The 20,242-nt window shown below is 41.8% G+C and overlaps 7 protein-coding genes across 27 annotated transcripts; 5 read left to right on the top strand and 2 right to left on the bottom strand.

Moving 5' to 3' along the window:
• Positions 1 to 21: 21 nt before the first annotated feature.
• Positions 22 to 3,810, top strand: LOC138138038 (tRNA endonuclease ANKZF1-like). Of its 2 annotated transcripts, none has more exons than XM_069057741.1 (6): positions 22 to 159; positions 1,418 to 1,532; positions 1,725 to 1,925; positions 1,984 to 2,126; positions 2,184 to 2,679; positions 2,735 to 3,810. In XM_069057741.1, the coding sequence occupies exons 2-6, from the start codon at positions 1,442 to 1,444 to the stop codon at positions 3,724 to 3,726; spliced, it is 1,923 nt and encodes a 640-aa protein (XP_068913842.1). In that variant the 5' UTR covers positions 22 to 159; positions 1,418 to 1,441; the 3' UTR covers positions 3,727 to 3,810. The 2 variants fall into 2 exon arrangements, with proteins under 2 accessions (XP_068913842.1, XP_068913843.1); XM_069057742.1 differs by lacking the exon at positions 22 to 159 and adding an exon at positions 1,180 to 1,327.
• LOC138138047 (uncharacterized) lies at positions 112 to 1,008 on the top strand. The gene is made up of 3 exons (XM_069057767.1): positions 112 to 400; positions 452 to 686; positions 741 to 1,008. Exons 1-3 carry the CDS (start codon positions 226 to 228, stop codon positions 847 to 849), a joined length of 519 nt encoding a protein of 172 aa, XP_068913868.1. The 5' UTR covers positions 112 to 225; the 3' UTR covers positions 850 to 1,008.
• LOC138138036 (testis-expressed protein 2) lies at positions 3,716 to 9,850 on the bottom strand. 8 transcript variants are annotated; one of them, XM_069057737.1, is made up of 15 exons: positions 9,679 to 9,850; positions 9,519 to 9,592; positions 9,244 to 9,378; positions 7,786 to 7,925; positions 7,546 to 7,729; positions 7,008 to 7,497; positions 6,733 to 6,955; positions 6,268 to 6,678; positions 6,121 to 6,222; positions 5,924 to 6,070; positions 5,439 to 5,693; positions 4,990 to 5,353; positions 4,655 to 4,933; positions 4,387 to 4,604; positions 3,716 to 4,335 (listed from the first exon to the last, which is right to left on the bottom strand). In XM_069057737.1, exons 2-15 carry the CDS (start codon positions 9,562 to 9,564, stop codon positions 4,267 to 4,269), a joined length of 3,063 nt encoding a protein of 1,020 aa, XP_068913838.1. In that variant the 5' UTR covers positions 9,565 to 9,592; positions 9,679 to 9,850; the 3' UTR covers positions 3,716 to 4,266. The 8 variants fall into 8 exon arrangements, with proteins under 8 accessions (XP_068913838.1, XP_068913832.1, XP_068913835.1 ...); XM_069057731.1 differs by having other exon boundaries at positions 9,244 to 9,450; positions 9,519 to 9,619; positions 9,679 to 9,848; XM_069057734.1 differs by having other exon boundaries at positions 4,655 to 4,909; positions 9,244 to 9,450; positions 9,519 to 9,619; positions 9,679 to 9,848.
• On the top strand, positions 8,296 to 16,289 carry LOC138138040 (probable peptidoglycan muropeptide transporter SLC46). Of its 13 annotated transcripts, none has more exons than XM_069057744.1 (8): positions 12,748 to 13,121; positions 13,656 to 13,731; positions 14,216 to 14,286; positions 14,437 to 14,673; positions 14,730 to 15,093; positions 15,143 to 15,751; positions 15,801 to 15,957; positions 16,018 to 16,289. In XM_069057744.1, exons 4-8 carry the CDS (start codon positions 14,437 to 14,439, stop codon positions 16,115 to 16,117), a joined length of 1,467 nt encoding a protein of 488 aa, XP_068913845.1. In that variant the 5' UTR covers positions 12,748 to 13,121; positions 13,656 to 13,731; positions 14,216 to 14,286; the 3' UTR covers positions 16,118 to 16,289. The 13 variants fall into 13 exon arrangements, with proteins under 13 accessions (XP_068913844.1, XP_068913857.1, XP_068913845.1 ...); XM_069057745.1 differs by having other exon boundaries at positions 14,209 to 14,286; XM_069057752.1 differs by having other exon boundaries at positions 12,807 to 12,823.
• Rpn5 (regulatory particle non-ATPase 5) lies at positions 10,039 to 12,597 on the top strand. Its single transcript, XM_069057757.1, has 3 exons — positions 10,039 to 10,182; positions 11,115 to 12,166; positions 12,219 to 12,597. Exons 2-3 carry the CDS (start codon positions 11,130 to 11,132, stop codon positions 12,535 to 12,537), a joined length of 1,356 nt encoding a protein of 451 aa, XP_068913858.1. The 5' UTR covers positions 10,039 to 10,182; positions 11,115 to 11,129; the 3' UTR covers positions 12,538 to 12,597.
• Positions 16,018 to 19,239, bottom strand: LOC138138043 (uncharacterized). The gene is made up of 6 exons (XM_069057762.1): positions 18,373 to 19,239; positions 17,728 to 17,877; positions 17,514 to 17,674; positions 17,033 to 17,138; positions 16,571 to 16,983; positions 16,018 to 16,521 (listed from the first exon to the last, which is right to left on the bottom strand). Exons 1-6 carry the CDS (start codon positions 18,521 to 18,523, stop codon positions 16,318 to 16,320), a joined length of 1,185 nt encoding a protein of 394 aa, XP_068913863.1. The 5' UTR covers positions 18,524 to 19,239; the 3' UTR covers positions 16,018 to 16,317.
• A 152-nt stretch (positions 19,240 to 19,391) lies between these two features.
• On the top strand, positions 19,392 to 20,199 carry LOC138138046 (pupal cuticle protein C1B). The gene is made up of 2 exons (XM_069057765.1): positions 19,392 to 19,533; positions 19,582 to 20,199. Exons 1-2 carry the CDS (start codon positions 19,522 to 19,524, stop codon positions 20,104 to 20,106), a joined length of 537 nt encoding a protein of 178 aa, XP_068913866.1. The 5' UTR covers positions 19,392 to 19,521; the 3' UTR covers positions 20,107 to 20,199.
• The last annotated feature ends 43 nt before the right edge of the window (positions 20,200 to 20,242 follow it).

The raw sequence follows: 20,242 nt of genomic DNA, 5'->3' as shown, positions 1-20,242 counted from the left end.
CGCACTCCACTGTACGAACATCGCTCTTATCGAAAATCCGACCGGTTTTCTATGACGTCATTGCGGTGAGTCACGACGTGCGCAGGCGCAGGTGTAGTACACATTAAACGTCAGTCGTGACTTGTGTCGGACAGTGCTCTGGGACAGAAACGTCAATCGGTAAGTTCAATTTCACCCAGATCCAAACAATCGGTGTGTTCAGAGTTTTTTTTGCCGATTTTCGCAATGCTTCGTCAACGATTAAGCGAAAAATACGCGTACGGTTCGTATCAAAGCACGCCGCGGTCCTCGCAATATAACCTCAAAAAAGACGAACCCCTTATAAACGAGTGGAAATTATCGGCGATCGGGCTTGTGGTGTCAATAATAGTGATCGCAGGGAAGCTGTATTTTGCCAACCGTAAGTCGTGTGATCTAAACTGAACAGGTGACAGTTTTCACTGATTTGTAGAGGATGATATCAGACAGTTTTTTGTGGAACGGCGTTTGTTTTCGATCGAAATCGTCACTAATGATGGAAAAGTGATGTACCATCATGCTTGGAAAAATGTTGTCAAGTACAGTAGCATCTGGTTACCAGCCTTGTGTGGAGTATTGACCACTTACTTCACTTGGATGATGGTTTATTTGGATTCGCATGTGCCTGGGGTACAACCCCCCAGTCCGTTTTCACCCAATAAATACAAGTAAAATGATGCAGTTTGTTGAGTTGCAAGGCTACCAATTAATTTGTATTCCAGGACTAGGTCAGGCCACTTCTTTCACCTGAATTATGTTTTCGCGGTGTTGATGGGGATTTTGGTTGCTGCTTACATGTATTGGAGAGGCACCAACATAGAATTTTTTTAAGCTTTAAGACTTTATATATTATTTATATACTTTGTTCAAAAAGTGCAAATTTTTTATTTATATAGATTTAACAATTATTTTATGATGTAGAACTCTGTAATTTTATTTTTATTAACTGATAAAACATGTTTACTAAACATAATAAAGCCGTCACAGTGCCCAGAGATTTTTATTTTTTCATGTCTACAAGGTTGATAACATTTAATCTGAAGTTGTACACATAATGTACAGTTAGTTGCAAAAAAAAACGGGAAACGAAAATTTTCCTAATGTAAATTTGGTTTTGGCTATTTGTCAATTAATTGTCTACTTGACAATTCCTAACAAATAATTTTTTTAAATGTCATAAATTTTGACGTTAATTCTAACCTATCTCTCGCAAGAAGGTTTCACACTATGGAAAAATTGTAAAGATGTGTCAATTTTATTCTGACAGTTCCCGTTTTGTTGGCAACCAACTGTACCCATACCTACACGTGTAAGTAATAAATAAGATTTCACAATATTACTAAATTTTTGATAACTAGTATTTCCTGACGTTCTGCTTTTTATTGAACAGGCGCTTTAGTTGCAGGTTGGACGTGGTGCAACGATGGAAGTTATTAAAATTTTTGAAGAAAAATTTCACTTAATAATTAAAAATAAAATTAAAAGTGTTTTATTGGAAAATCAAGAATGTGAAGGTATGTATTATTTTTGACTGAAGTGTTATAATAATTCATTTAGAGATTAACAGTGCCTGTTTTCATTTTCAAATAAAGGTACTGACTTGCATTGCATTTTTTTTTTTTTTGTTCGAACATACATATTTTTTAATAATGTTTATTAAATGTACGCATTTTCTATCATTTGTTTTTGCAAACATTGTTATTCAGACGCTGAAACGTCCCCTAAACGAGAATGGATTTCGGACAAGAACAATACATTGGCTTGTTCATACTGTCGAGTGTACTTTGAAAACGTGAACCAACAAAGAGAGCACTACAAATTGGATTGGCATCGTTACAACTTGCGGCAATCTCTTGTCCAAAAACAGCCGATATCGGAAGGAGAATTCGACGAAAAGACAACTAAAGGTGTCAAAAACCCCACCCAATCAAATCCACACTCATCCAGAATGTTGTTGCCTTTTAGATGACCTTTCCAGCATCTCAGGTTCGGATTCTGAAGACGAAGATACTCTAGACACTTACGCCACGGCCCAAGGAAAAATTTTTTTGCAAAATGACGAAGGAAAAGTATTTTCAATGTACGCTTGTTTATTGTATGACAAAAAAGTGAGTGATAAGGATAATTAAATCAGCGAGAATCTTCTGCTTTTCTTTTTCTCTTAGGGGGACTTGACTGACGGTGAACTCTCAAATCGGATTCGGGAGTGCTGCGTGAAGAATAAAAAGTGGGCGGTGTTGATGCTGGGCGGAGGACATTTCGCGGGCGCAGTTTTCGACGACCAAGAAGCCATCTTGCACAAGACGTTTCACTGTTACACGGTCAGGGCAGGTCAAGGGGGCTCCCAATCATCTCGCGATAGTAAAAGTGGAGGGTCACATCCGAAAAGTGCCGGTGCTTCTTTACGACGCTATAACGAACAATCCCTAGTTCAACACGTTAAGGGTATTGTGGAAACCTGGAAAGCTGAGTTGGATCGGTGCAGTCTCATCATATACAGAGCGTCGGGACCCTACAATAGGTCGGTTTTGTTCGGAGGCCCCACCCCTTTGTTCAACAGAAACGACGGTAGATTGAGAACTGTGCCGTTTTCCACCAGGAGAGCGACTTTTGCTGAAGTCAAAAGAGTTCATTCTCTGCTCGCGCTAGCGCACGTTTACGGTGAGTGAGTGAGTGAGATTTTAGTAAAAAATGTGTTAATGAGTATTGTTTTTAGAGTCTCTTGAATCCGCAGCCGAATATTTTACTCGTCGTAAAATTACTGAACAAAACACAAAAAGAGCAAAAGCCAAATCGGCTTGCGTCGACAGAGCCAAGTCCAGGGAAATAGTAGAGCGCCCTCTACCTGTGAACCCGGAATCAGACAGTTCGGAGGGAGAAGTGTTCAGTTTGATCACGGAAAGTAGTGAGATATCTTTGGAAGAGTCTCTGCAAGAGTTCGGGGACAGTCTGACCGCAGAACAGAGGAAATGTACGCCGAAAAAGAAGAAACCGAAGAAGAGTAAAGCGAAAAAAGAGAAGGAGCGAGACGAACAGAGGAAGAAAGAGCTCGCGGAGATTTTAGCGAGAGGGCGCGTCGACAGGTTGAGCCAACTTCTGGAGAATTTTTTGAAAGTGGAGGAAAGCCAATCTAAGGACGGGTTCGTCAACGAAGTTTTAGACGATCACGGCAACACTTTACTCCACATTGCTGCAATGAACGAGCAAGACGAGACTGTCGAGTTTTTGTTATGCAACGAGGCGAATCCATGCTTGAAAAACAAAAAACAACAAACGGCGTACACTTGCACTCAGAGCAAAGAAATTCGCGACACCCTGAAACACTTCGCAAGAGAAAATCCGGACAAATACAATTACAACAAAGCGCAGATTCCGACAAACGTGTTGACACCTGAAGAACTGAACGAGAGGAAGAAGGCCCAACGCAAAATCAAAAAGGAGAAAGAAAAAATCAAACGCCAAGAAAACGAAGTCAAGAGACAGGAAGAGGTGGAAAGAGAGAGGTTTCTCAAGTTGAGCGATAGAGAGAAGAGGGCGCTGGCGGCGGAAAGAAGGATTTTGAGCCAATCGGGTGCGGTAATCACGAGGTGTTTTTTGTGCGCCGCTGACATGACAGGAAAGGTGCCGTTTGAGTATTTAGGCAACAGGTTTTGCTCGGTGGATTGTCTCAAAGGCCACAGAATGCAGAATCCAGTAGTACTGTCATGATAGAAGATAAACTTTTATTATTTTTTAAAATACATTTTGTAAATAAAAATACTGAAAATTAATTAAACCTACAAGTCAACTAAACACTTTAAATGCATTTTGAATCGAAATAAATAGAAATCGTGTTGGTCGTTACAAAGTAACTAGTATAACACGATTCTCTAAAAGGATTGTCCTTTCAAAACGTCCAATTTGACTCGTTTCATAAAATTAGGAAAAATACTATCTCCCCTATAAAAATAGTTCCAAAACAATCGTCAATCTAACAATTAATTCACAGCAAACATTTAGTAAACACCAGATTGGTCCTTTGGTAGAAAATTACAAAACTACAGTTTCGGGTCTCAACTGCAAACAATCGAAACGATATTCAGAACGCAACTACCCAGGTAACCAAAAAAATAAAAAATATTGAGGGTTTATTTTTTACAATTATCACGTCAAATGTGAGACTAGATTGAAAAATAAAAAAGAAAGTGCCCTGTAGCTATTATCACCAACATGTACTTAGGTAACTAATGCAAAATTTCATAAGAATTTTTACTCTGGCAAATTTGGATTCATCACAGGTACTATAAAGTCTTCCATATTTGGTATCACCATTAATTTCTACAACAAAACTCGTACATCATCTACGACGCACACACACGTGCGACCTACCTGAAATTCTAGCAACAGTTTCTTCTCGATCCAGCTAGTAATTCGCAAATAAGTAATGTTTCTTTCACCGACGATCGGCTGAGCCGAAAGCGCCAAATCGGGTGTGGGTCTAAACCCTATCCACACCCTGTCAGTCGGAGGCGTGGGTATGTTCAACACCAAAGTCCCTATCAACTCTTTGATTTCGACTTTCAATCTGAGATCGGTGTTCGACACTCCTGTCAAAACAAGACGATAAACATGACCGACCGCGCGCGATCTCACTCACCCTCCATTGCCTTCTTTATGTAGCGATATTCCGTAGCAGCCTGGAAGAATTTCGATTCGGCTATTCTATCTACCATCTTGATGAATTTTTTGCTAGTGTTGCTGCTACCCCCGAGCCCTTGAACCGGTACCCCTGACGCATCCAGTACCGGTGTGTTGCGAAAATCGCACATGTCCTCTTCGTCGGAAGTACTTTCGGCCGAGTCTTCCACGTCCGAATTGAACATGGCCGACCGTTCTGACGTCCTACTGCAGTCTGCACAATAACAACGGTTACCATCTTGAAATGAGAGAGACGTAGTGGGAAACAGGTCGGGTGGTGGAGTGATGACTCACCGTTCGAGTGCGGTTGTTTCAGCTTCATCAAATTAAGTTTAGTTTGTAATATCAAAACCACCAGTCCCTCGTAAGTGACGTCGAGGTCTACCCACAACCCCCTCTCGTCCAAGACCGGTTTACTAGCCTTGTGTATCAAAGGTGGAGTTTGTCCTAGCGACAGCTCCGTCACTATAAGTCCCTCAATAAAATACGGAAGCTTGATAGAAGACATCTTGCGTTGGATCTTGTCCTTGACCCTCATCGTGAAAGTCTCGTCGCGCAAACAGTCAAATAGGATCCTCCCGACGAAGGCGTTGATCCACTGGACGTCCGCGAGTGGACTCTCGCTAGTGGACTCGTCGCTCTTCACCTTTTTGGTTGCCTGCAAGAAGTCAGAAATTAGGCGTGGTTGCGCCGGGGACCGGAAAGTGTTGTGTCAAAAGGGTGTAAACGGTGAAGGATAGGACCTTGATTTGGTTGGGGTACTCCACACCATAACACAGAGGCACCTTATTGAAAATCAACATGTATTTGATGTAATCTGTCTCGCTCATGGCCTGGTCGAGCAAAGTGTGCGATACTGACGTTTCCCGGATGGAAGTTTCGCTCAAAGGCACGTTGGCTCCTTTGTGAGTGGCCGCTTTCAATTTCCTAAACCAGTCTTCTTTCTCTCGATCTGTACGCCCGAACAAGTACAGCCTCGTTTGAGTCGGGCTCTCCTCCTGAAACAACTCGATGTCGCTTCAAATCTCATTTACACAAATTACTGCAGTTGGTAACATTAGTTTACATAAACTGTAGAGTTGGTAACGGAAAAACTACCAACCTACCAGCAGCCAATCAAAAACCTGCTTTCGACGCATGCGCACTTTCATTTCAAGTTTATTTTTACCAACTGCACTGATCTCTAAGTAAGTGCCACATTATGCGCTTATAACAACCTCCAACTTACATCCGTGGGCGTGGTGGTTGCCCAATCATCCGGTACAACATCGAATTCGTCCTCCAGCATGATTTCGCTCTCTTCGTCTTTGCTCAAACTGTCGCGCAACGCTTCATCCATGATTTTATGTGTGTCGTCATCGACGAGACGCTCTTCCTACAACAAAACGCAAAGTCCCAAAGGTACAATCGAATCCCGCTCGTTACCAAATCATCGGGAGAGACAGGCGACGGCGTGCTACCCCTCGAATTCTCCGAATCCAACTCAAACTCTTCGTTCTCCTCGGACAACTTACTGAACCTCTGCGACTGCGATAAGTCACTACAACGCCCGACAAACCGCAAACTACTCACCAGAACGTGATACTTCTTCTTTTTGCCAAACCCGAAACGTTTCGGTTTGGTGGTCGCACTCGGTGTCTCTTCCTCCTCCTCTTTGACGGACGTCGCCGACTCTTGCGGCGACTCAAAATTCATTTGGTCCTTGTTGAGGGTGATGCAAATCGGGTATTTTTTGCTCCAGTGACGCTTCTTGGCCAATCCGTCTGGAAGAAGTGTGATTTCCGCCTCCAATAAATTGTAGATTCGGTGATGCGTGAACGCGGGTTTTATCTTCGACTCGTTCCACAGCGCCCTCTTTGGTACTTTCGACTTGGTATGACTTACTCGCAGGAGGTTACCTTGCAGTCTCAGGTAGACCGACTGCGTCTGGCTTATGTGGTAAGTGTGGGGGTCGTACGTTTCGGGAAATTCGTTGACCCACCCCTGAAGAAAAATTCGTTGCGTTCACTACTCCACAACAATCGATCCAATTCCTACCTCGTATTTAGACAACGGCTGGAATTCCTTCACAGCTTGCACTTCCAATATCCCCTGCGCTGCTGGAATCACGACGGCGGGGTTCAACGGAGTGTCCAATAAAAATTTCAGGTAATATAATAGTACAGTGATGCCGACGCCGACCACGAACCCCGCCAGATAATTGGAATAGCTGTGAATGAGGGCGTAAGTGACAAAAAACGTCGAAATGATAAAGAGTGGGCTAGAATTGAGCGCGGTTAGATATGAGGTCGTAACAATTTCAGTCGCCTTACAAGAAAGGTCCGCGCTTGACATTTCTCGGTCTAGTTCTCAGATCGACGAAGCCCACTGGAGCGTACACGGTCTTCGGTATTTTCGTCGACCAACTGATCGTTTTCACTTCGTTCCCGCTCACTTCTTTAACATTGACGACATTATCGTCGTCGACTTTAATGTTGTCGAACTGGTCGCTGATCCCTTTTATCACTCTGTCGTCCACACCGTGCTCCACCTGCAAATTCGTATCTTCCAGGGCATCGACAGCACTCTCGATTTCCGACTCTTCCGGCAAGGCCTGTTCGATTTTGTCCGTGTTTATGTTGTACAGACCGGCCAGGCTCTTCCTGCTTATTGTTCCTTCCCTGATCGACGACTTCGGTCTGAGGAGACGGAAACGCTGACGGAGACCGCCAGATGTGGCTATTGTCATGTGCTTGGCTCGGTCTTCAGTCTTCTTGTCTTTTTCTATGGAAGGGGTGTCGTCGTCGCTCGACATTTCGGCACCTAAAGGTCACACAAATATTTTCTGATCCGAACCGTTCAAACACCGACCTTCAGTTGTGGACACTATCCCGCAGGTCCTCGAAATGCTGCTTTCTGACAGATCCTCCGAATCGGACACGCTCGAATTGTCTTTGCTGTCTTTGACCGATCGGGTCTTGAGAGGCGAACCTTCCTCTTGATTTCTAGACTTGATCTCCGTTATTTTTTCTTCGACACTTTTGGTGATTTTGCCCTGGAATTTCGACGATTTCAACGTGACATTATCAAAAATCACACCTTTCAATTTACTCTGATGTCTGAGAAAAATCGCCATGGATCGGAGGGTGGCGAAGCATCTATGTTGCCGGATGGAGTGATGTCGATGCTCGTTGAACGTTTCACCAAACGAGGCAGATATTTTAAAGGACTATTTTCAGCTTCATTAACGCCTAAAAAGTAATTCGAGGCTTAATTAAAAACTGTCCGTCAAAAGGGACGTTTCTGACGTTCCAGAAGTCGTTCAGAAATGCTGTCTTCCCTGTCCTATTCTTGCGAAACATAAATATTTCTTTGACGAGATACGATAACGAAGAAAGGGAATAAGTACGAGGAACTGTTGCAACTTCAACTCAAGAACCGCTTGTTGTGAAATACAGAAACACATTGGGCAATAAAACTATTAATGTGGTAAAAAAAAAAACAATAGATAAGCGATCTCTATCACAGAGTTCAAATAAGACCCACGCTTCAGACATATTGTATTTCAAACGATTTGTCTATCTCATAAAAAATCTCATCAATATATTATTCCTGAAAAAATTTACGATCGTTTTAACTTTGAATTTAAAAAAGTCTCAATCAATACGAAAAGTTATCTAAAAAATGCATTTATGTCACCAAATATAAGATGATATCAAACGTATTGCAACAGAGGATTTCCTGTTACCACAAACTTTCATTCCGATAATCTTATTTGCACTGATTTATTATCGTGGCGTTAAACAGATTATGTCTTGACTATTTTTAAATCTATACCATGATTATTTAAGCTGCAACTTTTTATGTACACTTAATAATTAGTGTTTGTTTTAGTTTATGTGGGCAATAAAATGTCGCGGATAACAAATCAAGCTCCGCTGGTAAGCAGAATCGTTTTTTATTTTTATTTTACAAACAACGAAAATTAAATTACAAGCCATTTTTGCAACCTTGGCCATAAACTTTTATTATACCTTTCGTGCAACAAATCATCAATAACGATGTATCTGGGACACGCAAAGTTTAATTCTATTTGTTTTGTAGTTTGCAAAGATTTGAAATGACCAGCAAATCCTACGTAAAATAGTCAAACGGTTCAATTGCAGCGAAACTGATCGTGAAAAAAGCGAAACAAATCGATTTAGCATTTATCACAGATGGTATAACAGAAATTACGTGACGGTAATTTCTCCGACTTGTTAAACAATTATTGTAAACGCGTCGGCAACTTAAAATCATCGCATTTTGGTTCATTTCATTACAGACATATTTCAACTAACATGTACACACATAATTAAAGCTACACTAAAAAATCTATATTTTAATGAGCAAATGATAACATGTGCTTCATTAGTTGTCCAAAACACATTAATCATTTTAAACGAATCACGTAACAACATTCAAACGCTGTGTTTTGCACAACCTTACCATTTTACAACATATTATATTGCGTCGTTATCTTTAAAGCAATTCTAATGGTAAAGCAATCAAACAATTATAATTCCTTACCTTGGGATCCCGACGATCCAACGGCCGATTCGCTGGTAGGATGTTCGTCATCGCTACCATACAATTCTTCCAACTGTTCTGCATTTGCGTGAAACTTAATAGAAATAGATGGGACCGAAGTGGTGACAGGTTTGCCTAAAAATTCTACCCTGTCAGTCTGACCCCCAACATTACACAAACTAATAACTACGAGACGCCACAAACTGACTACAAAGCGACAATCAAGGTGTTCGAAAGTTAAAAAAGTGTCACAACACACGACATATACCTTTTACCTTTTAACATTCCTAATGTAATTTTACCATCTTTCTTTTTGCTCATATTTACAAAGTGTTAGTAACAGTTACAGCTAAAACAATCTCAAGCGGTTAATAGTCTGTAATTTCAAAATAATGGAGTCAATGGAAGACCACAACGCAATGCAAATTTGCTCACCTTTATGTTGTTGATCCATACTCGAACATTACAAGTAAGTTATTGAATGGTCACTTCTTCGAACAACAACACAGACCGATTTTATCCTCTTATACACACTTGACACCAAACTAATTTTCTTTAATTCACGATTGATTCACACAATTCAATTAATCCTATTCATCATCTCCGAAAAGTACTGTCACTGTCACTGTCACGTCAAAATGCAGTGTTGCCAACATGTACCGAACATTGATATATTTTTTTTTAACGAAACCTACACAAATCATAAATTAACACACGCACGAAATAAGCGAATCATTATTGCGTTTATTTTTCCAACACTTTTCATAACAGCAATACGATAATACGGCTCGTATTTAATTATTATTACACGCGAGCCCGGATTCGAAAATTGCTGTCAAACAACAGCTGTCAACTGTCAAATCGTTACTTTGTTGTTGGTTGTCGATGACTGGGTGAATTGTGAATTATTGTGCAAAAAATCAAATAAACCGTAATAATGTAAGTACTTTTTATATATTAAATTAAATTTGGCCCAATTATTGTCCTCTTATGTAATATTTAGCGATAGTTTGTGTTTAGAATTGCAATTCAAGAGTTTGATGAATGTTGAGGTTATGTGAAGTTCCTTAATCATTGTTAGTTGCAAAAGGGGTTGAAAAATGTAATACGTATTAGTTGAGATTATTTCTCTAAAGAAAAAGTAATTAATTACAGAAATAAATAAATAATAAAAACTAGAATTTGTTTTTTCGTCTTTTAATTTTTATTTGCCACTGATGTTTTTTCCCATCACTCTTGTATTGCAGTGAAATTTCAACTTAATTCTACAAATGAAGGACTATCACAGCAATCCAAATTTGTGCGATTTTCTTATACGTCAACTTCTGTTCCTAAATGAGTTTAAATCCAGACATACTTGAATATTTTTTTTTAATCCAAAATCGTCATTGTGAAGCATTTTATTTTACCTTGTTATGTTATGTTGCATATTTTTTATCGATCATTTTTTTGGAACATTATGTGATGATCAGTCTGAGGGCCTGATTTCAAGTTGACTTGCGACGGTCGCACTTGTCATGGTAACATGGCAGATGACGCATATTGGTAATTTATGTGTAGGACAAAGACAGCTACACATTTGCGCTGCAAGACCTATTTGCGACCATGACTAGAAATCGGGTCCTTAGGACAGAATGGTCCCGGTCAAGTCGACCAGTACAACTTTGCATAATACCCCGCCCACATATAAACACGATTCAGCTGGTTCGCCTTAAATAACAGGCGAACCAGCTGAATCATGTGTATGTGCAAGCGGGGGATTACGCAAAGTTGTACTGGTCGACTATCAGGTACGATTTTGTCCTAACACTGGTAATGATAAACTGGTAAGGTTTGGGAGCACCAATTTACCATTAGGAATGTTTTTTTAGTAAATATCTCTCAAAATGGAGACAATAGCAACGGATTCTGGTAAAATCGTCAAAATGGAGGTGGATTACAGCTCCACTTGCGACGACAAAATCCCCGAATGCCAGAAACTGGCAAAATCGGGAAAACTCCACGACGCTCTAGACCAGCTCTTAGCGCTGGAAAAGCAAACGCGCACGGGTGCCGACATGGTCTCCACCGGTAGAGTTTTGGTAGCGATCGTCCAAATTTGTAAAGAGGCTCGAAACTGGGGCGCCCTCAACGAACACATAGTCCTCCTGACCAAGCGGAGGTCTCAGCTGAAGCAAGCCGTGGCGAAAATGGTGCAAGAATGTTGCACTTACGTGGACCAAACGCCCGACAAAGAGACAACAATCAAGTTGATCGACACGTTGAGACAAGTGACTGAAGGAAAAATTTACGTTGAAGTCGAGAGGGCGCGATTGACGCACAAATTGGCGAAAATTCGAGAAGAAGAGGGAGACAGTTCGGAGGCGGCGAACATCATACAGGAGTTGCAAGTGGAGACGTACGGCTCCATGGAAAAGAGAGAGAAAGTCGAGTTGATCCTGGAACAGATGAGGTTGTGTCTGGCCAAACAGGATTACATCCGCACCCAAATCATCTCGAAAAAAATCAACACAAAATTTTTCGACGACGAAGGAACGCAAGATTTGAAACTGAAGTATTACAGACTCATGATGGAGTTGGATCAACACGAAGGGTCGTATCTAGCGACTTGCAAGCACTACAGAGCCGTTCTCAACACTCCTAATATTCAGTCAGAGCCGTCCGAAAGACAAGCAGCGGCGCGTGCCGTCGTCCTCTACCTGATCTTGGCGCGTCACGACAACGAACAAGCCGATTTAACTCACAGAGTGTTGGCCGACAAGATCCTAGAAGAGGTGCCGATGTACAAACAACTGCTGAAATTGTTCACAACTTCTGAACTGATCAAGTGGTCAGGACTTTGCGAAATATACGAAAAAGAGTTGACCTCGACTCCGGTATTTAGCGGAAACGAACAGGCTCAGAAACGCTGGAACGACTTGAAGTTAGTCGCGTTGTCTATCACGGTGGCAAAGTTTATTTTGTTTGAATTTCAGAAATCGCGTCGTCGAACACAACATCCGCGTCATGGCCAAGTATTACACTCGCATCAAGATCGCCAGGATGGCCGAGTTGTTGGATTTGTCAGCTGGCGAAACGGAGGAGTTCTTGTCGCAGATGGTGGTCAGCAAGAGCGTTCAAGCGAAGACGGATAGACCTGCAGGTGTGGTGCATTTCCAACAGAGTAAAGATCCAAGCGATGTTCTCAACGATTGGGCGCATGACTTGTCGTCGCTAATGCAATTAGTTAACAAAACCACACACTTGATTAACAAGGAGGAGTGTGTCCACAAACACCTCCAAGCCACAGCGTAATTTAATTATTTAACATTTTTGTAATGAGTGTTTGATTTATTAATATAGTTTGATGATTCACTGAATTTTTCTACAATCCCGCCTTCTCTCCTTGCACCCGTCCACTGCGTTGTCCGTCTTTACGTTCTAAATATAATTAAAAAAAGACAATTGGAGAGACACATGTGCGGATTAAAATAGCGATAGAGTTGCAGCTGCGATAAATTACAATTGCGTGAGATTATTAGAGTTTTGAGTTTATCATGTCTACTGTTAACTCTCCATGTGTCAAATTCTGATGTCAAAGGTTACAAAAATAGTTGGCAGATAGTGTATTATGTAAAAATGATGTAGCTGTTTGGTTATGTTTAAGCAATCTTATACGTTTATAATGTAGTAATTGTGAAGATTAACTAGAACAATAGTTGAGAAACATTGAATTTGTTTTTAGAGATTCGTATTTGAGGTGATAAGTGATTCAAGTTTAGTGTCAATTTGTTTTAATGTCAGTAATTCACATTTAAAGTGCGTCTGTTGCATTAAAACAGTTTAACACCGGAAAAATCTTATCAGTTCTTTAGAAATTTGTGAATTAACGTGAAGCGGTAAGGTGATATATGTGTTCAAGTAAATTGTTCTGATTTTCTTTGTTGTCAAGTCATGTGAAACTCGTTCCTTATCACCTTTTAAAAATATATTCAGCAACAGTGTTATCAAGTAGTACAATGGATGTCTAAAAAACACCTTTTCGAAAGAACGTTGCCCAAATTTTTATCAAACCTGCACATATTTTAGGCATGTGAATATGTAACTAATTAGCGACTATTTTAATGACCGCTGTATAATTCTAATTCCAAAGAAAATAACAATGAAATGCGCAGCTCTAAAAACGAATTCCGTAACCGTAATCATCCCAGACGCCGAATGTAATTGTATCAAACCGGTTCAAGGATATTAATTGATAAATTCGTTGTCTGGAAACGTCATTAAAAGTGGTGTAATATCTACATTTTTTCATTGTAAACGTGATTCTCGAGCAATAATTATATTAAAAAACTCATTATAACAACCTGTTTTCTCTGAAGTATTTGTACTTCTTATTATGTTACTACAATTATGCAAATTAGTCATTTTTTTAGAATGCGATAGCACAATCACAGTCAGAAATCGCATTATAAATTGCGAACCATTCCAGTTTTTGTTACCTGTGGAAAGGTAAGCTGCAATTCAATAGGAATTTAAGAACTTTTTATTTATATATTTCTGATGTTATATAAACGTATATAAAATAAATTTGCGCGGATTTATTGCTTATAACGCATTTTCTTTGTCTGTTTTCTAAAAATACAAAAAAACATTATTGCGCTAGAAATTTGTTAGTTCAAACGATAGTAGTTCTAATTGAAGCACTTCGCAGCTGATAATTGCATTACGTTTAAATCAGTAGGTAAAATTTTAAATTTGTAATGTGTGAAAAGCGTGTTCTTTGAAATTCGTGAAAATTGATTTTTTTGCACCGGAAATGCTTTGTAAGTCACTTATTCTTTATGTTTGAGGAAACAAATTTTGTTCGATTGTTAAACCGGTATTACATAACCTCAAATGTACAAATTAAATTTTCTAAAAGTTGTTACATAAAATGAAGTTAAAAATACAATATTAGTGGAACAATTAAACTTCTAAACTGATAAGATTTCAGGATATTAAACACAAATGAGACTCTTTTGTTCGTGATATATTCAGTAACCAGAAAAATTTTGTAGCACCAAGGTAAATATTCTATCAATTTTTCTGAAAATTTTAATATAACGCAGTAGTTCACCTACCCCATCAGTGATCACATCAATGTCCATAACGCCGACTGTTACACACATGTGAAATGTAGATATTTTTGGCGGTACTTTTAAAAGTTGCTCGTAGATGCCAGAACCTGAACCATGGCAAGCACAACCGGAGCGCAAGTCATGGCTCTACTACATCAAACTGATCACAGTAGAACCCACCATGGTCTTGTATATGATGGCATTCATGACGACTTCGGTGGTAGAACAGGCATTTTTTGTTAACAAGGCTTGTCGAGTCAATCACGGCCTTAATGCGACAATTTGCGACAACCTGACGTCAGACGACTACAAAGACTTGAATAAACAAGTTCAGGTGGTGCTCAATTTTTTTTTCTGCAGTCAAAGTGGATTTATGAAGTGCAATTATAGGTAACTGTGTCGGACTTCCACTTGTGGAATGACGTGGCCGGTCATGGGGGCCCCATAATCCTGGCTCTTTTTATGGGAGCGTGGTCGGACAAAAGGGGGCGAAAGTTGCCCCTGTTGATAGGGCTAATCGGGAAGTTGTACTACTCTGCGATGATCGTCGTGAACGCCACGCAAGACACCTGGCCTTTGGAGTACGTAGTGTACACGGCCACCCTCCCCATGGCGTTTACAGGCGCGGACGTTGCTATTTTTGCCGCAGCGTTTACTTATTTGGTCGATGTTTCCTCCCAAGAGAGTCGCACAATGAGAGTGACTCTATTGGAAGTCTGCTATTTGGCGACCATGCCGACAGGGATCGCCTTAGGTGAGATTTATTTCTTGTTTGAACACCCGGCACGATTTTTCTTTTTCAGGAAAAGTTTTGTTCAGTCAAGTTACAAATAAATCGTACGCCATCATGTTCGGCATCAACGTCAGTTTACTCGTTTTAGCAATAATTTACACATTTTTACGATTAGAGTGGCGAACTAACAAGCGACAAAAACCTATATCTGAGGCGTCAAATCTCTTCACGGACTTTTTTGACTACAATCACGTCGTTAACACGGGTAAAACGTTGTTCAAGCCGCGCCGCCATAACCGACGAATGTATCTCTTGCTTTTAATACTGATGATGGCGTTTTATACCTTCCAAAGAGACGAAAAAGACATGAGCTACTTATACGTTCAGTTGGTCTTCAAGTGGAACTTCGACGAATTCAGCAACTTTAGAACCATCCAGTCGGCAGTACAAGATGTCTTCCTCCTATTGGCTATACCTTTGATGAGTCGAGTTTTGGGCTGGAGAGACACCATAATAATTATGATAGGTGCACTAGCGCACTCTGTGGGGAGGATATTCTACGCTACAGCTATAGATTCGTGGGTTTTCTACTTGGGAGGAATTTTTGCGGCAATCGGGCCTATTGTAGCTCCAGTAATTAGATCTATGGTATCTAAACTAGTAGCAAATTCTGAAAAAGGTAAATCTTTTTTTTTTTACTACGATAATAGTAAAAATATTTCTTCTAGGCAAAACACTAGCAGTTTTAGCTGTGGCTGATAACGCAATACCTCTGGTGTCAGGCGTCATGTACAGTAAAGTCTACAACGCCACAATACACACCAATCCTAACGCAATTTTTTATTTGACAATGGCAACACAAATGTCAGTTTTCCTGTTGATTTTGTAAGTTGTACTTACCAATTTTTTTTACACGATTCTCTCGCTAACACAATATTTTGCCAGATTCATTCACATCAAATCAAAAGACAAATACCTCATACATGAAGATGAGGACGTAAAAACGCGGTGTCTGGAGAAACATGAGGATCAACAATCTGAATAAGTGGAAGCACCGACTTTGCCTTGATAGTAGTGACAGTAACGGCGCCATCTACACTTTCATTCCATGAAGTGCTCAAGTTAGTATTAAGAAAAGGAAACGCTTAGAAACATTCCAAATTGTCGACACACGTCATGTTTTTATCTGAAATTGACAATAAATAAATAAATGACTAGTTTTGACTTGTTCGTTGAGTGACGTCCTCACACATTGCATGGCAACTGTTCGTAGTTGAGACACATTCCTAAATTATCGTCGGGCGACTCTTCCCTCGCGTTGGGTCCAAAGTGCACGCCGACGGTGAAGGGAGTGGTGCTACTTTCGATGCGACAGGGGCTTTCACCAGCCGGACACAGAGACCCTCCACAATGCACTAAATTGCACGATCCAGGTCCGGCATCGCTGGGCTGCAATTTGACAGCTGTCAAAACAGCCAAGCGTTGTGTCAAAGCCTACCATCAACAAATCGTCGGAGTCACAGGGGAGGACTATTTTGTCGGAGCACTCGTCGTCGGTCCGGGGTTCGCCGCCGTCCCCTGACCCCGTGTCCTCCGACGGATTGGCATTGTTGTTGGGCGATATTCGGAAGGAGTTGTCGTGGCAGGGCTCGTAAGCTATACTGCACATGTCCTCCTCTTGTCGCATACAGATGTTGTAGTCCTGTTCGGCCAAGTGACGGCCGTTATCGGCGAAGTTCATGGTCTGGATGGTGCCGGTGGTTCCCGTGTGGTACTGCAAACACCCGGCAGGGGCGCGTTGCGTGAACGGAACCTGGATCACCCGGACTTCCCACAATCGAGACACCGCTTTTCTGCCCAATTTCATCTCTACCGTGATCGTCGAATCGATGTCTTCGACGTCGAAGTACGCTGCAAAAGTCGGGGTTTGACAGTGGGCTAAGATTTTGACCATAGTCACCATGTTGGCCGCTGTTTAGCCCACACAAGCGCAGCTCCCGGGAGGCTCCACCACTTAAGACAAACACGTCGTCTTCGCACACGCCTGTTTTCCGATTGGGCTGACCCTGCACCAAAACCCAAAGATACATGCTCGTCGACTCTTAGAGCACGTTCAAATCGAGAAGTACATGGGCGGTCCTGGGATTTATTTACTTGACAACCAACTAGACTCGACACCACGTGATGTATACTTTTGAACGTGCTCTACAAACCTGTCAAGAATGTCAGGAACATCACTACTTAATAAAAAAAAAGTGTTTGTTAATCTGACGACAGTGTTGTTCTATGCGAAAATTAGACGCTTCTCGTCATTAACTACCAAAATGGTGCAATTACTGTTAATAGATTTGACCCACTTTTGATTTGACGGTGTGAATTAATCTACGAATTGACTTTTTTCTTCGCGTCCAGCTTTCAAATTCCCTCGATCAAATACTCACGAGGTTAAAGTGAATAAAATCTAATCGCAACTGAGATATCTCAGAGTCGATTTTCTTCACTGTGAGAGTACAACTTTCCATATTCCTCGACAGATCTGGAAAATCTGGGTTCACGAAGTAGGTGATGTTGTTGTGAATTTCTTGGGCACAAGTCGAGGTAACTGGAAAGTCGTGGGTCCTCATTTGTTCAAGATAAATGATGTGTGGCACTCACATACGCAACATACACCGAAGCCTAAAGCGCAAGGACCGTGCGAGGAGCCGCTTTCGATGCGGCATTCGTAGGCATTCATGCAGATGCCTTTTCTTCGGCCGTCGTTGGAAAGACATTCTTCTTCGACCGGGACGGGGAAGAAGTTCAACACTGCAAACGAGAAATTTCAACGAATACAAAAGAGCTACTTGTTCAAGTGGCGACAATACGCGCTTGAAATCTTGATAAGTCGAGCCAACACGGGCACAGCTCTGTTATTATATTATTAACCGCGATATTATAAAAGATGAAATGACGAAATCGTGTGATTTTTCAGGTCGTCGGAATGATGAAAATAAAAAATGTGTAATTCAAGAATGTTGTTGCAGATCATTGAGTTAATTATTTTTTATGGTGCAGCATGCAATAAAATCGGGAATTCCCCAGGTTAATTGTTTCAATATAGTCGTAAAATAAGCGTGCAATAAATCAACAAACAACTAGAACGTGCTGGCAGTCAGCTGATGACTGGACTAGTAAAAAAGAAAAAAACAACCTTGGTTATGAAATGTGCGCCTCTAGACAAAGATTTTGATCTCTTCATCCGTCACCGCGATTAAGTAAGAGACAAATTTTAAACAGGTAAATCAAAGAAAAAATACCAACCTCTGGGAAACCTTGAAATATTCGCAGCAAGTTCAGCAACAAGATTGTCACTGGTACTATTCCGTTCACCCCAAATATCGAAATTCCGCAACATCGGCAATCCAAACACTAGTTCCATGTAAACAAGAAGAAAGTACGTAACTTTCTTCATTGTCGGCTGTCAATAGTTAGTTAATTGATAGAATGGAGAATTAAACACTCGATGTACAATTGTCGAACATGTGCACCGTCGACCACTCGGTAACAGTAGTCTCGACATCTTCATGTTGTCTTCGCGCGAATTATGTGGGTCACCGGGTTAGGATAATATCTACAACAGTTCTTGTTGCATAAACTTGAACTTGTTCGGCATTTCCGGATCAACGGCGAGAGGAAACTGCACTAATGGTGCGAAAGAAAGTTGTCGGGAGAAATGAAAGAAAAGTGTTTTGTGTGCAACAGTTGACATTTCGATCTGGCGCAGTTAACGAAGCTGAGGACGGCTCAATTAACATTTAGCAGATTAATTAGTCGACCCATATCGGGGCCTTCACCCGGATTCGCCGGAACTTGCCGCGTTAGGGCGCAGTCGGTTTCGCAACGAAAGAAATTACGGCAGGTACGAAGCGGGCCTTGAACCAAATCACATGATTCAAAAAAGACAAGTTTTTAAATGTTATTTTGTTGCGTCGACTTATTAATATTCAGGTCGCAGACGTTAAATTAAAATCAACAATACACCTAGATCAGATAATGAAATTTTGGTGGGCTTTGTTCGACAAGATCTTGGTACGAGAAACGCAAAACTAGAGCCAACATTTCACGGCGGCGACCCAAAAATCGCCGGTTGGTGATGAAATCGGCGGTGCCGTTGCATTTTCGAGTTGGGAGCGTGGGTGAGGGCGCGCAGACCCGAGGCGGCCACCGAGAGTGACGGGGTTGTGCCGTAATTCCGAAAGGTGGAGAGCTGGGGTTCGTGGTTGATGACCTCAGCAGGCGACCATCTGATGATAATGATGTCATAGCACGGTATTAAACCGACACAATTACCGAAAGGGGCGTCGGCCGTACGAACGAAAACGAAAGTGTAACACTCCCCTGAGGCAAAATCTCACAATATAAAAACCCCCCGACCGAAAACTGGCATCAGATCAACCCGAACATCCAACAATGGCATTCAAAGTAAGTCCACAAGAGGTCCACCTAGACACGCTAATTTCTCAATTTCAGTTCGTCGTCCTCGCCGCCGCCTTGGCCGTCGCCAACGCCGGACTCCTCCCGGCCGCCGCACCCGCCGTGGCCTACTCCGCCGCACCCGCCGTCTCCCACGTGTCCTACTCCAGCCCCGTGGTGTCTTACGGAGCCCCCTTGGCCGCCCCCGCCATCACCTCCCAGTCCTCCAACATCCTCCGCAGCTTCGGCAACTTGGGCCAGGTCTCCACTTACTCCAAGACCATCGACACCCCATTCTCCAGCGTGCGCAAGGCTGACATCCGCGTGTCCAACCCTGGAGTCAGGTTCGCCGCCGCCGCTCCCGTTGCCGCTTATGCCGCCCCGATCGCTACCGCCGCCTACGCCGCCCCAGTAGCTCACGCCGCCTATGCCGCCCCAGTAGCTCACGCCGCATACGCCGCCCCGGTGGCTCACGCCGCCTATGCCGCCCCAGTGGCTCGCGCCATCGGCGTCGCCTACTCTGCCGCCCCTGCCGTCTCCCACGTCACCTACACCGGACTTGGAGCCAGCTACGGATGGTAAATTGATGGACTGCAACTGCCTATTTATTTATTTATTTTCGTTCTTTCTCCTTGTAAATAATATTTCCTCAATAAAAGTTTCATAATTTCGAAAGATTTTTTTTTATTTCTTATGCGAGGAAAGGTGACAAAGAAAA

This window comes from Tenebrio molitor, chromosome 9 (genome assembly GCF_963966145.1).
Source record: "Tenebrio molitor chromosome 9, icTenMoli1.1, whole genome shotgun sequence".
Taxonomy (NCBI): domain Eukaryota; kingdom Metazoa; phylum Arthropoda; class Insecta; order Coleoptera; family Tenebrionidae; genus Tenebrio; species Tenebrio molitor.
This window is presented reverse-complemented; position numbering and strand designations above follow the sequence as displayed.